The 15,360-nt window shown below is 48.0% G+C and overlaps 1 protein-coding gene across 5 annotated transcripts in view; it reads right to left on the reverse strand.

Moving 5' to 3' along the window:
* The window catches only part of TPX2 (TPX2 microtubule nucleation factor), a 49,726-nt gene extending 34,795 nt beyond the window's left edge, over positions 1-14,931 (reverse strand). For 4 of the 5 annotated variants that reach the window (XM_087962338.1, XM_087962339.1, XM_087962340.1 and 1 more), the window contains exons 1-3: positions 14,834-14,926; positions 4,443-4,557; positions 2,548-2,653 (exon numbers count right to left, since the gene is read on the reverse strand). In XM_087962338.1, the coding sequence (XP_087818464.1) occupies positions 2,548-2,653; positions 4,443-4,530 (194 nt within the window). In that variant the 5' untranslated portion in view covers positions 4,531-4,557; positions 14,834-14,926. Of the gene's footprint in view, positions 1-2,547; positions 2,654-4,442; positions 4,558-14,833 lie in introns of all 5 variants that reach the window. The other variant, XM_087962336.1, reaches the window with a different exon arrangement.
* Between the last annotated feature and the right edge of the window lie 429 nt (positions 14,932-15,360).

The following is a 15,360-nucleotide window of genomic DNA, read 5'->3' on the forward strand; positions in this document are numbered from 1 at the left end:
TCTTCCACCTCTACTCTGACTGAGTCCAGTTAGTAACATGGTTGTTACCTAACCTGGCTTCCCCCATTTGACTGGGCTTGTCAGAATGCCCCAAAAGGGGATCACGGGACCCAGGGACACTGCGACTGTCGTGAGTCAGTTGCTGAATTTTGATCACGTGACACAAGTGCTGCAACTTCAGTCATTAAACCAATAGTTGTAAATTAAGGACCTTAATAAAGTGTAGTCTCCTATCGTTCAAGATCGCTTGAAGTGTTAATGCCACTTTATAATTCTGGAATATTGTCTCCAGTTTTGGTGGCCACGATTTTTAAAAAAAGAGGTTGAGATTCTAGAAAGAGTGCAGAGAAGAGCAACCAAGATGATGAGGGGACTGGAGACTAAACCATATGATGAACAGTTGCAGGAACTGGGCCTGGCTAGTCTAGTGAAGAGAAGGACCAGGGGAGACAGGATAGCAGTCTTCCAATATTTGAAGGGCTGCCACAGAGAGGAAAAAGGGGTCAAGCTATTTTCTAAAGCAGGGGTCACCAACCTTTTGGACCTCAGGGACCACCAAACTCATAATTTTAGATCCCAGGTGCCACTAACCGGTTATGTGGATGTGGCCTAATTTGTGGGTGTGCCTTGGTGGTCATGTGACTAGCTGGGCATGGCTTGTATGTATTATTTATATAAATATTGAATTTTTTATATAAAAAACCAACATTTACCCAAAATCAGGCAAAGCAGGCAGATTGAGCTGCTCACAGAATCACAGATTCATTCAGTGATCTATCTATCTACCATCGGCTAGCTCAGTCTCTCAAATCTGCTTGCTGTGAGTCTGCACTGAATTTGCTTGCAAGCAAACCTTCAGTCCTAAGGGAGGTTCGGCTGTGCTTAGCTAGAAAGCAAGAAATCCAACCATTTCCTGCTTCCTAGCTAATCTAAATCTCCCAGCACAGCAGAACAGATGATGGTCAGAAAAAGGAAAAAATAGCAATTTAGCAGGCAAGTTTGCCGGGTAAGGAGTGAGTGGGCGGGGAGGGTTCCCGGGGGCCATGTGGGCGGAGCAGCCTTGTGTTTCTGCACAGCCTGGATTAATTGCTTTGTGGGGGGTGCTCTGGGGGTGAGATTTCTCTGCGGACCACCAAAATTTTCTCACGGCCCACCGGTGGGCGACCGCTGTTCTAAAGCACCCGAAGGCCAGACAAGGAATAATGGATGGAAACTGACCAGGGAGAGATTCAACCTGGAAATAAGGAGGAATTTCCTGACAGTGAGATCAATCAGCGGATGGACCAGAAGTTGCCTTCAGGAAGGTTTTCAAAAGAGACTGGACTGAAGCATATCTTTCTACTTCTGTGCTGGCCGCTTTTTGCAGAGGCACGATTGAGAGTGTTTTAACAAACTGCATCCCTGTTTGGTTTGGTGGGAGCACCTCAGATAGAAAGTCCCTACAGGGAGTGGTGATGACGGTACAGAAGAGTATAGGAAGCTCGCTTCCCATTATTCAGGATTCTGCTTATAAGCGCCAGGTGCTAAGAGCTGGAAGCCTTGTTAAGAGACCCCACACACCCACTTCACGGTCTGTTTCTGCTGCTCCCCTCTGGGAGGGGATTTCAAACTATTTCTAGCAGGACTTTCAGATTCTGTAACGGCTTTGTTCCCTATCAAATCCATCTGGTAAACTCACAAGATAGTTTTTCTCTCACCAGATATATGTATACACCTGAACTAAGACTGTGTTGTTTCACCGTGTCATATAATATAGTGGGTATATGCATAATTTTCTATTTATTTTGCCTTGGTTATGTAGTATATATTGGAAGTGGCTCTTTGAGAGCTGTATGTAATGAAATTTCATTTTAATGTATGCCGGTTAGTGTGCATTCAAGTGACAAAGTTATTTTAAGTTTATCAATATTTATATCTATCAATCAATCATCCATAGGGAGGGGATTTCAAACTATTTCTTGCAGGACTTCCAGATTCTGTAAGGGCTTTGTTCCCTATCAAATCCATCTGGCAAACTCGCAAGATTTGTTTCTCTCACCACATACATGTATTCATCCGAACTAGACCGTGGCGTTTCTCTGTCATATAATATTGATGGGTATATTCATAATTTATTGGCATGTTTATGTAGTGTATATTGGAGGTGGTGACCTTTTGAGAGCTGTATGCAATGAAATTTCATTTTAATGTATGCTAATTAGTGTACATTTAAAGTGACAATAAAGTTATTATCTAAAGTCTAACCAGCCTAGAACTAAGGAGAAATGTCCTGACAGTGGGAACAATCCATAAGCGCAACAACGTGCCTCCAGAACTTGGGAGTGCTCCATCATTGGAGGTTTTTACGAGACCGGACAACCATTTGTCTGAAATGGTTCCTGCTTGAACTGGGGGGTGGGGGGTAGGACTAGAAGACCTTCAAGGTCCCTTCCAACTCTTGTTATTCTGTTACAGGCAGTTCTGGAGCCCCAAAGCTGGAGGAACATCCCATTCCAGAAGAAGGGAGAGTCTATGCGGGATGGCATCCAAGAAGCAGAACCTTCTTACCTTCTGGGGGGTGGTACGTTCTCCTGTCTGGTCGGGTGCCACTCCTCCATTGAACGCGCCACTTCATTTGGCATCTCCACCTCCTGATTGTCATTCTCCTTCCCATCTAAAGGCAGGGTGACATAGAGGATATTGTTCAGGCAAGAGATCTAAGCAAAGCGATGGAACCTAGCATGGTCCTCACCAGAACTGTGAGCCTCCTAGAGAAGAATGGAATTATATATTGGAAGAGACCGACATTTGAGGAGACTCCTAGCCCTTTTCACAGTCTGCTCTCCTCACGCCAAAGAAGAGCTATCAGCATCCAGAGATCCTCTGCTGGCCTCAGGAGAGGACAAGACAGAAGCTCATGCAAACTCTCCACATGGGAGACCCTGCATTTTAAGGTCCAAGAGAGGCACCCCCCCCAGAGGCCGAGGCCCCACAATTTGCCGTACCTAAGTTAAAACGGCTTGCAGGGGGACCCCGGGAGGTGGCCCGGAGAAGGGGGCGGTGCCTCAGCTCCGTGAGGATGTTGGTGGGATTCAGAGAACCAAGAAGTCCCAAGTCAGGGCTGGATAGGAGGCCTCTCTGAGCCCCGGAACTGGATCGGTTGGGTCTCAAGGAAGCACCTCACCTGATTTCATCATGGGTGAGACCACAGCACAGGGAAGGTTATATCTCGATGGCAATGCTTTGGGTTGGAGGCCCGACGTACCCATCTCTGCGGTTGGGGTCATCAAGGCGGCAGATCGGGCGTCTGGAAAAATAGTTACGAACCTAGCAGGGTCCTCCATGCTACGAGGCAACCAACCACCAAGCACCTCTGGTCTAGCGGTTAAAGGCATCAAAATACAAACTGGGAGACGGGGAGTTCTAGTTCCAGCGTTAAGCAGGAAAACTGGGTGGGTGACTTTGGGCCAATCACCAGGAGACTGGGAGTTCTAGTCCCGCCTTAGACATGTAAGCCAGCTGAGCGACTTTGGGCCAATCATTAGGAGACAGTGAGTTCTAGTCCTACCACAGCCATGAAAACCAGCTGGGTGACTTTGGGCCAATCACCAGGAGACTGGGAGTTCTAGTCCCGCCTTAGACATGTAAGCCAGCTGACTGACTCTGAGCCAATCATTAGGAGACAGTGAGTTCTAGTCCTATCACAACCATGAAAACCAGCTGGGTGACTTTGGGCCAATCACCAGGAGACTGAGAGTTCTAGTCCCGCCTTAGACATGTAAGCCAGCTAGGGGACTTTAGGCCAATCATTAGGAGTCGGTGAATTCTAGTTCTGCTTACGCATAAAACCCAGCTGGCCCCTCCCTGAGAGACAGGGACTTCTCTCAGCTGGCCACTCACTGGGAGACAGGGAGTTCTAGTTCCAGTATTAAGCATGAAAACTGGCTGGGTGACTTTGGGTCAATCACCAGGAAACGGTGACTTCTAGTTTTGCTTACACACGAAGCCCAGCTGGCTACTCGCTGGGACAGGGAGTTCTAGTCCCACCGTAAGCACAAAAAACTAGCTAGGTAACTGGGCCAATCACCAGGAGACGGTGACTTCTAGTCATGCCTTAAGCATGAGAACCAGCTAGGGGACTTTAGGCCAACCACCAGGAGGTGGTGAGTTCTAGTTCTGCTTAGGCATAAAGCCCAGCCGGCCACTCAAGCTCTCCCTCAGACCAGCCCACGTCACAGGGATGTTGTTGTATAAAAAAATAAAGGAGGAGGGTGCATTGGATACGTTTGCTGCCTTGAGTGGTAAAAATAACAACGGTGGAGTATAAAGAAACCAACCACGGAGCATCAGTCATAACGCTCCCTGCCCTTCCCACCTAGAAGAGGCAGGAAGGAGACCAACAATTAGTCTGGCCTCTTGGCAGGCAGCACGCCCACCTCCCGGGCTGTGGAGTGGGTACTCACCAAACCAGGCATCAATGTCAATGCTCCGGTCGTCGTTCATATCAAGGCACATATCGGGAACATCGTAAGAATACGTCTCCCAAGACATTTTAATCTCTTCTTCTGAAATCAATACCTGCAAAGAAGAAAAAGAGAGGCCACGTTTAGAATTTAGAATAGAGCTGGAAGGGACCTTGGAGGTCTTCTAGTCCAGCCTTCTGCTCAAGCAGGAGACCATGGACCATTTCGGATAAGGGACTGTTCAATCTCTTCTTAAATACCCCCAGTGATGGAGCACCCACAACTGCTGGAGACAATTTCTCCCTAATTCGAGGTTGCTTCCCTCCTTGGTTAGTTTCCATCCACTGTTTCTTGTCCTGCCTCCTGGGGCTTTGGAAAATAAGTTGACTCCTCCCTTTCTGTGGCAGCCCCTCAAATATTGGAAGGCTGCTATCAAGTCACCCCTAATTCTTCTCTTCTTTTGACTAACCATAGCCAAATTCTGCAATTATTCTTCATATGTTTTTCCAAAGTCTCAACAACTTGTTTGCAATGTGGTGACCAAAACTGTTGCAACATTCCAGGTGTGGCCTTACTAAGGTTATATAGTGTGGTACTAATACTTCACGTGATTTTGATTCTATGCCTCTGTTTGTGCAACCAAGGATTGTATTGGCTTTTTTGGTTGCCGCCACCGCACACTGCTGGACATTGTCCAAGGGGAAAAATTACATGATGCCCCTGGGCACCAGAGGGTCCAAATACTCTTTATGGGCATTCTGTCCTCCTTTGTTTGGTAAAGTCTTTTTAGCTCATAAAATGGAACCTTGCATGCTGCAATAAAAAGAACTCTATAAAGAATCCTAAATGCAGCATTTGGGGCCATAAAGCTCTCACTGGAATGGGAGTGTGCTTGTGGTCGGTATAGCATGCGTGCGTGTGTGTGTGTGTATTGCCTTCATGCCAATAAAAATCTTTCTTTACTGGCCAGATTCATTATGGCAGCCATTGATACTCTTTTTTTCATGCTCAATGGCTGCTACTCCCATTTTATAACCTCGAAGACAGGTATTCCTCGGCTTACGACCATCCGTTTAGTGATCTTTCAAAGTTACAAAGGGACTGAAAAGGCGACTTATGACCATTTTTCCCGTTGCAGCCTCCCCAGGATCACATACTCAAAATTCAGGCACTTTTGTTGAGTAGATTGACATTTGAAATTAGAGAAGAAGATAAAACAATTTTATAAAATTTGGGATCTATTCTATCAATGGTTAGACAATAAAACATGGTAATGAAATGTGTAGACTTTTAGAACATAATGAATATATAAAGATGTTTTTTTTTTATTATATCTATAAAATAATTATAGGATAGATTTGAGATGGAAATATGAACTGTCATAAAACAAATTAAGTAAAATATGGATTATCTTGTAAAACATGAATAATAGTATAGTCAAATGATTGATTAATAATATTAATGTATCTAGGAATATTTGATTTGACAATATGGGAACATATACAATGTAATTGTAATTGAAGACTACGAAGTGGAAGCACAAAACCATTTGTAAACCAACCGACACACTGTATGCCCACATGGTTTGAGGTTTTTATGTTGTTTGTTTATGTTTGTCTTAAAAAAACAATAAAACTTTAAAAAAAATGCAGGCACTTGACAACGGATTCCTGTTTACGACGGTTGCAGACGGTTCCTGGGATTACGTGATTCCCCCTTTGGCAACCTTCTGACAAGCCAGGTTAATTGGGAAGCCGGCTTCACTTCACAACCATGTGACTGACTTAACGACTGCAGTGATTCGCTTCAGAAATGTGGCAAGACAGGTTGTAAAGCGAGGCCCAGCTCACTCAGCCACTGTCTTGCTTAGCCACGAAAACTTGGCGGCTCGGGAAGCGCGAGAAAACAGCCCTGCCGCTTTTTCCCCAAAGCTGTGCTGGTCGTCCTCGACCTACAACCGTTCCAAGTTACAAAGGGACAGAAAAGTGACTTACGACCATTTTGCACACTTAGAACCTTTGCAGCCTCCCCGGGGGTCACAGACTCAAAATTCAGGCGTTTGGCCAACTGGCTCATACTTATGGAACAGTCTTTAAATGAATGGTCGTGAAGTCGAGGACCACTCGCCATATCTGGCTCTTCTAACCCCGAAACTGGCGGTGGCATCAGATGCCGCTCGAGATGGTGGCAGGGAGAGCTTTCCAAAGTCACCCAGGTCTACTCTTTTTGGAGCGCAAGGTCTCCGCGGACAGCTGGGTCCCCGGGTGGCATTACCCTGGATTTATGTCTGCTTTTACTCAACTAGCATCTTTTGACATGTGGGCCGGTTGCCCAGGTGTTACCAGGCCATTAGCAGGTGCCACTCTCATCCTTAAACCTCGGCCTCCCCTCGCTGCAAGGTGGGACAATCGCCAACTTCAGGTGGGGAACAACCCCCCCCCTCCAAATGGCACTTGGTTGCACAGGGGCAGAAGCCTTGGCCCACAAGATGCCAACCTTGCCCCCCTCACAACCCAAAATGGTGGTGATCCAAGCGCCCCAGAGGAAGGGAAACACGGCAGAGCTGAAGGAAAGGAACGGAGACATGACAGCCGGGCTGGAATGAGATCCGTTCTTCACCCCACCCCCCTCCCGGGTGGGGATCGCATTTCTGTCAACACTCCTACCTTAAAAAAAAAAAAAATGGTAATAATAACTGCGTCATCGGCGTTCTTCTCGCCCACTCAGCTCAACAAGCCGAGCTGCCAAGTATGATGAGCAGGCATCGCGTTTCAGAAACGTTTGGGCCCCCCCACCCAAAGCAACGTCTCCAGGGCGCCATCCCTCGCTTGGCGACGGAGTGACCATGGCTAGAGAGGCAACTGGAGGTGGACCGGTGGGAGATCATGGAAGGGAATCCCCCTCCGTGATTTCCAGAGTGGACATAAGTGGACACTTTTCTGCCCAGCTTGGGCTGCTGGCAACTGGAGCACCCTCTGATGCTAGAATTCCCATTGCAAAAACCAAGGTGCGATACGAATCGCTTATTGAACACAAGTACAACACACACACCCATTTCTGCTGTTAAGTGGGACATTGGTGAAGTGGACACTTGTGTTATGCAGGCAAGTCCTCGACTTAAAACCACAACCACAATCCATGGCCAACATTTCTGCAGCTTAAGTGAGACGTTTGGGAAGGGAAATTTGCCCCATTTCACGACTTTTCCTGCCTCGGTTGTTAAGTGAATCACTGCAGCTGATAAGTTAGTCACCCGGTTGGTAAGTGAATCTGACCCCCCCCCATTGACTTTTGCCTGTTAGAAGGTCCCAAAAGGGGATCAAATGGGATAGAGCAACGGTCATAAATACAAGTCAGTTGCCAAACGTCTGAATTTTGATCCCTGGGATACTGCAAAGGTTGTAACTGTGAAAAACAGTTTTCCAGTGCCGTCGCCACTTTGAATGGTCACTAAACGAACTGTTGTAAGTTGAGGATGACCTGTATACAGTTGGGCCCCCCCTCTGGTCCAAGAGCCAAAACCAAACTATCCCTGCTGATAAAGAGAATGTGAAGACCCCTCAAAAGCCCACCCAGAGGGATTCTCAGTCACATTTCGCTTCTCATCCAAGAAACTTCTTCTGTTCTGAGCTGAAGAATTGAAGCAGCTTCTTGGATGAGAGGAGAAACGGCTTCAAGGGGGGGAAAAAAAGTCCAGTTGCCTTTGGAAAAAGCCCCTTTGGGACATCCAGAGGGGCATCCTTTCCCCAATGCCCAAGTTGCCAGTCATGGCTGGCTTATGCTAAAAATCCGGGCTAATTCTGCTTCTCCGGGGTGCCCGAAGGGGCATCAGGGCCATTTCTGGAATTGGGCCTTCGTCCAAAGGGGAAGATCAAAGTGGTGCCAGGATTTCCCAGGCTCCTTCGCTGCCCGGCCCAGCCTGTCCTGGCCACAGATCTGTGTCTCCCTTCCCAGCAACCCAAAAATAAATGCCCCTGACATTGCGTGCCCTGTAATTCGCACCCCCCACCCCGCCCTTTCCCCAACAAGCTTTGAGCAACATCAAGTTAAAAATAGGTGTTAAAGGGAAAGCAGAAACTTTTGAGCCTCCTGCAAAAAAACCCTGGCCTGCGAGTCCCTAAGATGACCCACCTTACAGGGCCAGGAACAGAAGGCTAACTTTTTGTCCCGCTGGCAGAAGAGAAGAAAATCTCTGTTTCGGTGCCACCATGCAGCCAGGCTAAAGATTTGGTGGCTTTTTCTGAGTCAGAGAATTCCTCCAGGTTGCATCTGGTGCCACTGGCCCAGGATGGGGAAAGATGGACCAATTTAATAAAGAGCCGTTTCAATAAGAGAGAATATTTTATAGCTCAGGCTTGAATGAGGGCTCCTTGGGTGCTCTTGGAGCTTGGTTGTTTTCTGGTTGTTTCATGACCCAAACTAGGTAACATCATCAGTCCTAGAAGTAGAGTATGTGAGGAGGAGGAGGAGGGCAGTGGCTGTAGGGTCCTTGGCCCTCTCAGAGCATGGTTGTTTTCCTGCAGACATTTCATTACCAAACTAGGTAACATCATCAGTGCTAGGAAGAGTGTGAGATTTGTGGAGTGGTGGAGGAGGGAGGACAATCACTGTGTGGTTCCTGGCACTCCCGGAGCTTGTTTTGTTTTGTGGCAGATGTTTCATGACCCAACTAGGTAACATCATCAGTGCCAGTAGGGAGCAAGGTTTGCTCTGTTTATATTCTAGTGGCTTGCCCTGCAGAGTTGGTGGGGGCCTAGATTCTTTGGTTGGGCTGTTTACTGTCAGTGTCAGCTTGTTTAACAGTGCCTTGATTGGGGTATTGTCTACTTCTTGACTGTTGGTCTGATATTAATCTTGGACTTATTTTCTACTCATCTGGGTGCTGGAGGGGAGGCGTTTCAGTCTTGTTCCCTTTTTAACTTGACTATATATTATCTGTATATGTCTGTTGATGGCTAATTGGTCAGCGTACCAGGGTGCCAGAAATTGCTTAGTTTGGACTAGATGATCAGAGTTTCCCAGATGAAACTATGGTTAGGTCTGTTCATATGTTGTGAAATTGAAGTGTGTTCATCAAGTCTTTCAATTGCTGAGCAAACTCCACTGCCTTCCAAGTACTGATGATGTTACCTACTTTGGCTGGCAAGAAAAGAACCAGTCAGAGAACATCAAGGACCCTGGTCGTTCTCTTCCTCCTTTCTCTCCTAGCACTGATGATGTTACCTAGTTGGGTAGTGAAACGTCTGCCAGAAAACAAAACAAGCTCAGAGAGCATCAAGGACCCCCCCCCCCTACAGTCCTCCTCCTCCTCCACCCCCATCCACAAACCCCTCTCTCTACTAGCACTGATATTACCTAGTTGGGTCAGGAAACAAGAACCGAGCACAGGGAGCACCAAGGGCCCCTCAGAGCTATTTCAATTAGCAATCTAACACTTTTCAATCAAGCCCAGTTCCTTTCCCTGACAGGCCAGACCGAATCCATCAATCATCTTGACGGTTCACACAGCCAGGATTTCAAATACGGCTGCCGAGTTGCTGCCTTAGCGCGCAGCTCTCTCCTTTGGTGACTTGATGGTAATGTACAGTCCAATTTTCCTCCTGCCTGTCACCCTCTGGAGGGCTTATCAGCTGCATCCAGCATCTCTTCAACAACTGTAACGTTTGCGTAAATCTGCCCCAATTTAAATTGGGAGCAGGAGCATCCACCAAAGTAAAAAAAAAAAAAAAAAAATTTAAATCGCATGACATGATGGAAGCGCTGGCTGTTTCGTGCGAGAGCCGCCTCAAAACAGAGATGGAACTTCGGAGGCATCATTGTGGCAGCCATCTTGACTTTTGTGACCGGCTGGACACTTAGACCCGGGTCCACAATGCAGGTAGTCAACTTATGATCGCAATTGAGTCCAAAGTTTCTGTTGCTGAGCAAGACAGTTGTTAAATGAGTTTTGCCCCATTTGATGGCCTTTCCTGCCCCTTTTGTTAAGCAAATCAGGGCAGTTGTTAACTTGGTCACACGGTCATTGAGTGAATCTGGCTCCCCCCATTGATTTGGCTTGTAACTTCGAATGGTCACTAAATGAACTGATGTAGGTAGAGGACTACCTACATACATTCCCATTAAAGTACCAGGCTAGAAAAAGCAGAGGGCTGTGAGTTCTAGCCCTACCTGAGCCATGAAAGCCAACTGGGAGGCCTTGGGTGAATCTCCAGGAGAGAGAGAGTGAGTTCTAGTTTTGCCTTAGGCATGAAAACCAGCTGGGTGACCTTGGGCCAGTCCCTCCCACCTCACAGGGTTGTTGTTGTTGGGAAAACAGGAGGAAAAAGGGGTGTTACATATGTTCCTTGCAAAAATAACAGAGGCAGGTTACAAATAAATAATTGATCACTACTGTGGGAAGTGTATTCATTTTATGACTCAAAACTCAAGATGAAAAAGGGAGGTTTTCCTTTTGAAGTAAGGAAATCAAGCACTGATTAGAACTGATCTTGGGATGTTTTTGAAGTGCTGGGAACTATCACACATTTTGGAATGCCTTTGAAATGCTAGATACCAGATAAAGAAGTGTCTGTTACGAGCTAGGCACCATAAAAGATAATAAAATGTAACTTGTATCCTGAAAGGTAGATTGTAAATCAAGCCATTTGTATACTGGGAGGGGGGAGTAGTTTTGGGTATAAGAGTAGAGCCTTTAAGCTTTGCCTTTCGTTCTTCCCACCTGCCAGGGCAGGAACCCGTTTCTGCAGAAATGTTACAATAAAACCTTTTTCCTTGGATCAACTTTGAATCCTGGTGGTTTTTCTTAGCCACAATCTCACACTACCTAAGTGCAGGACCCTTTTAATACACTCTTGTGGAAGCTGGTTAGGCAAAACAGCTGCATTAGAAGTGTCACCAACCGGCTAGGAAATGAAACGTAGTCCATTCCCTTCCCATCTTTCCTCCAATCCCTGGCCAAACACAAGCCCCAGGGAGCACTTTTGAAGGAATCCCCCCTCTCACATGCCGAGACTATGCCCTCTGTATGCTTGGCCCTTTTCCAAACCTTGGGTCTCCCTTAAACCTCCCCTATTTTGTAGTACGTTGCCCACGATCCCTCACCCATACGGGCCTTGAAGTCAGCAATGCAACAACTCAGAGGAAGGCTGTATTAGCTCCACTCCCTCCTCCTTCTCACCGTGTTGCAGCAAAGATAAATCATTCAGTAAAGAGGACCCTGCCTTTGGCTGCTTTGTGCAAGGCAAATAGAGCGGTGTTAAATGAGCAGTCACAAACGCTCGCCAATTTCTAAAGGTATCTTCCCAGATTTCACGATCAACTAATCCCAAAAATTAAAATAAGTCTTGTAGTCCTTAAAAATACATTACAGCTCTTATTATTGCTGCTGTGGGAAAAATAAGGGGAGGGACTCCAAGTTTGTGATATTACACACATGTACACCATAGAGTTTGTGCAAATGAAGCCTCCAGCTTTATCTAAATGGACTACAAAGGAAGAGTTAGAGGTGCACAACCTGATAAATGCTGGGCAGAAAAACCAAGGGCTGATTTGGAATAATACATAAAGTCCTCTTCTAACAAGAGTTCCTTTGGTGACCATTCACAGTTACAATGGCACCAAAAAAAGGGACTTATGACCATTTTCCCCATTTATAACCGCTGCAGCATCCCCCTGGTCACGTGATCCCCATTTGTGACTTTCCGAGAAAACAGATTTACTTAACAATCATATGATTAGACTAGACTGCAGCACAGAACAGACTCATATTTATGGAGGTTGCAATATCCCAGGGTCCCGTAAATCCCCTTTTGCGGCTTGTTGACAAGCAAAGTCAATGGGGAAAGCACGTTCACTTAACTGTGTTACTAATTTATCCACTGCAGTGATTTGCTCAACAACTGTCGTAAAATGGGGCAAAACCCACTTAATAAACATCTCGCTTAGTAACAAATGTTGGGCTGCATTGTGGTCACCAGTCATGACCAAATATTTATATACATAAATCAGCCAGATTAAGGCTGACTCATTATCTAGTTCCCAAGCAGGCTAAGATACCAATGAGTTCTCATGCCAATCACCAAGAGGCAGTGAATTCTGATCCCTTCCAGCACTGATGTTCCCTAGTTGGGTTATGAAACGTCTGCAAACAAAACAACAACAACCAAGCAGAGAGATCAGCAAGGACCCTACCGTCCTCCCCCACCCTTCTCATTTTCTTCCACTCTGCAAACCCCACTCCCCTCTAGCACTGGTGATGTTCCCTAACTGGGTCATGAAACGTTTGCAAGAAAGCAACCAAGCTCGGAGAGCACCAAGGACCTCACAATCCTCCTTTTCCTCCACCCACTCCCCTTCCCTTTGCCTCCTCTCCCCTTCACCACTATTCCTCCTCCTCCTCCTCTATTCCGCACTGATGATGTTACCTAGCTGAATAATGAAAAGTCTGCAAGCAAACGAACAAGTTATCCTCCTCCTCTTTACAACCCCACCCTCCCTTCTACCCTTGATGGTGTTACCTAGTCAGGTTATGAAATGTCTGCAAGAAAACCACCAAGCGAACAGAGCAATAAAGACCCACAGAAACCCCCCACCCCTTCTACACTGGTGATGTTCCTCCTCCTCCTCACAAACCCCCATCCCTTCTAGCACTGGTGATGTTCTTCCCCCTCCTCCTCTCTCCTCCTCCTCCTCCTCCTCCTCCTCACAAACCCTTCTAGCACTGGTGATGTTCTTCCCCTCCTCCTCTCTCTTCCTCCTCCTCCTCTCTTCCTCCTCCTCCTCCTCCTCCTCCCACAAACCCCCATCCCTTCTAGCACTGGGGATGTTCTTCCCCCTCCTCCTCTCTCCTCCTCCTCCTCTCTTCCTCCTCCTCCTCCTCCTCCTCACAAACCCCCATACCTTCTAGCACTGGTGATGTTCCTCCTCCTCCTCCTCCTCCCCTTCCTCCTCCTCCTCCTCAAACCCCCATCCCTTCTAGCACTGGGGATGTTCTTCCTCCTCCTCCTCTCTTCCTCCTCCTCCTCCTCCTCTGCAGAAACCCCCATCCCTTCTAGCACTGGAGATGTTCCTCCTCCTCCTCCCTTCCTCCTCCTCCTCACAAACCCCCATCCCTTCTAGAACTGGGGATGTTCCTCCTCCTCCTCCTCTCTTCTTCCTCCTCCTCACAAACCCCCATCCCTTCTAGCACTGGAGATGTTCCTCCTCCTCTCTTCCTCCTCCTCCTCCTCTGCAGAAACCCCCATCCCTTCTAGCACTGGAGATGTTCCTCCTCCTCCTCCCTTCCTCCTCCTCCTCACAAACCCCCATCCCTTCTAGAACTGGGGATGTTCCTCCTCCTCCTCCTCTCTCTCTTCCTCCTCCTCACAAACCCCCATCCCTTCTAGCACTGGAGATGTTCCTCCTCCTCTCTCTTCCTCCTCCTCCTCCTCTGCAGAAACCCCATCCCTTCTAGCACTGGAGATGTTCCTCCTCCTCCTCCTCCTCCCTTCCTCCTCCTCCTCACAAACCCCCATCCCTTCTAGCACTGGAGATGTTCCTCCTCCTCCTCCCTTCTTCCTCCTCCTCACAAACCCCCATCCCTTCTAGCACTGGAGATGTTCCTCCTCCTCCTCCTCTCTTCTTCCTCCTCCTCACAAACCCCCATCCCTTCCAGCACTGGAGATGTTCCTCCTCCTCCTCCTCTCTTCTTCCTCCTCCTCACAAACCCCCATCCCTTCTAGCACTGGGGATGTTCCCTAACTGGCTCATGGGCCATTTGCAAGAAAAAACAATCAAGTTCAGAGAGCACCAAGGTCTCCACAGCTCTCCTCCTCCTCCTCCTGAGGACTCGAGCGGCACGTATTCTTTTCCAGACCTTATTTTTTTTAATTAAGTTGCACTTCTGACACTTCTGTTAGGAAGGGGGGCGGGGAATCCAAAGGCCCAACCCCACGCTCCCTTTCCTTATCTCAAGTTGGCAGGCCGAGGGTACCGCCGAGGCAGCCTCTCTTGTTCAAACGAAGGCTCCCCCGAGGCCTTCGCGAAGCCCCTTCACCAAGAAGCCTCCCAACCGGCGGATTCAAAGTCCTCCACTTACGACCAGTCCGGGTGGGGGGTTGGGGGCAACCATTCAAAATTCCCAGACCTCACGCCTCCCCCGTCCCGTTGACCCGCGGAACTGCCTGCCACTTTGTTGAGGGGGGGAACGACGACAAAGAGTGGAGAGGGAAAGGAGGCGGCGAAAACAAAAATAACAAAGAGGGCGGACCGCGAGGAAAACCGCGTCCCCGTTAACCCCCCTCACACACATCCCCACATCCCGGCGTGACCCCCCCCACACTCACAAGGGCCCCCTTCTGCCTCCCTCCCCGACGAAGAGGGGACCCCACACACAACCACCAAACTAGACTTACCTCAGTTCACCGACATCTGAGTCCCAACCTCTCAGTCCCCCCTCACGACCCGCCGCCGTTAAAAAGATTTCAAACGGCGGACTCGTTGACGAAGCAACCAATCGCCGCTCGCCGGACGGGCCGCCCCGCCAGCCGATTGGACGCGGCGGCGCGAGAGAGGCGGGGAAGAAGGCTCCCATCCTGCCTTGCGCCCGCGCCGCCCTGCGGATTGCTGGGACGGATGGTCGGAGGAGGGGGGAGCCGGCCAGCTGGGTGGGCGGGGCTTGGTCGGCTTCAAAGATAACTGATAACAGATTTATTTATTTATTTATTTGTTTATTTGATTTGCCAATTGTTTACAAGATAATAAGTATAAGTGTATACATAGTTGTGAATACATGAAATGGGTACATATAAGAAAAATAAAAGAAACCATAGGACAGGGACGGTAGGCACGTTGGTGCGCTTATGCACGCCCCCTACAGACCTCTTAGGAAAGGGGTGAGGTCAATAGTAGACAGTCTAAGGTTAAAGTTTTTGGGGTTTGG

Source organism: Notechis scutatus, chromosome 3 (genome assembly GCF_049901735.1).
Source record: "Notechis scutatus isolate UNSWTSFEM ecotype Mainland chromosome 3, rNotScu1.2, whole genome shotgun sequence".
NCBI lineage: Eukaryota > Metazoa > Chordata > Lepidosauria > Squamata > Elapidae > Notechis > Notechis scutatus.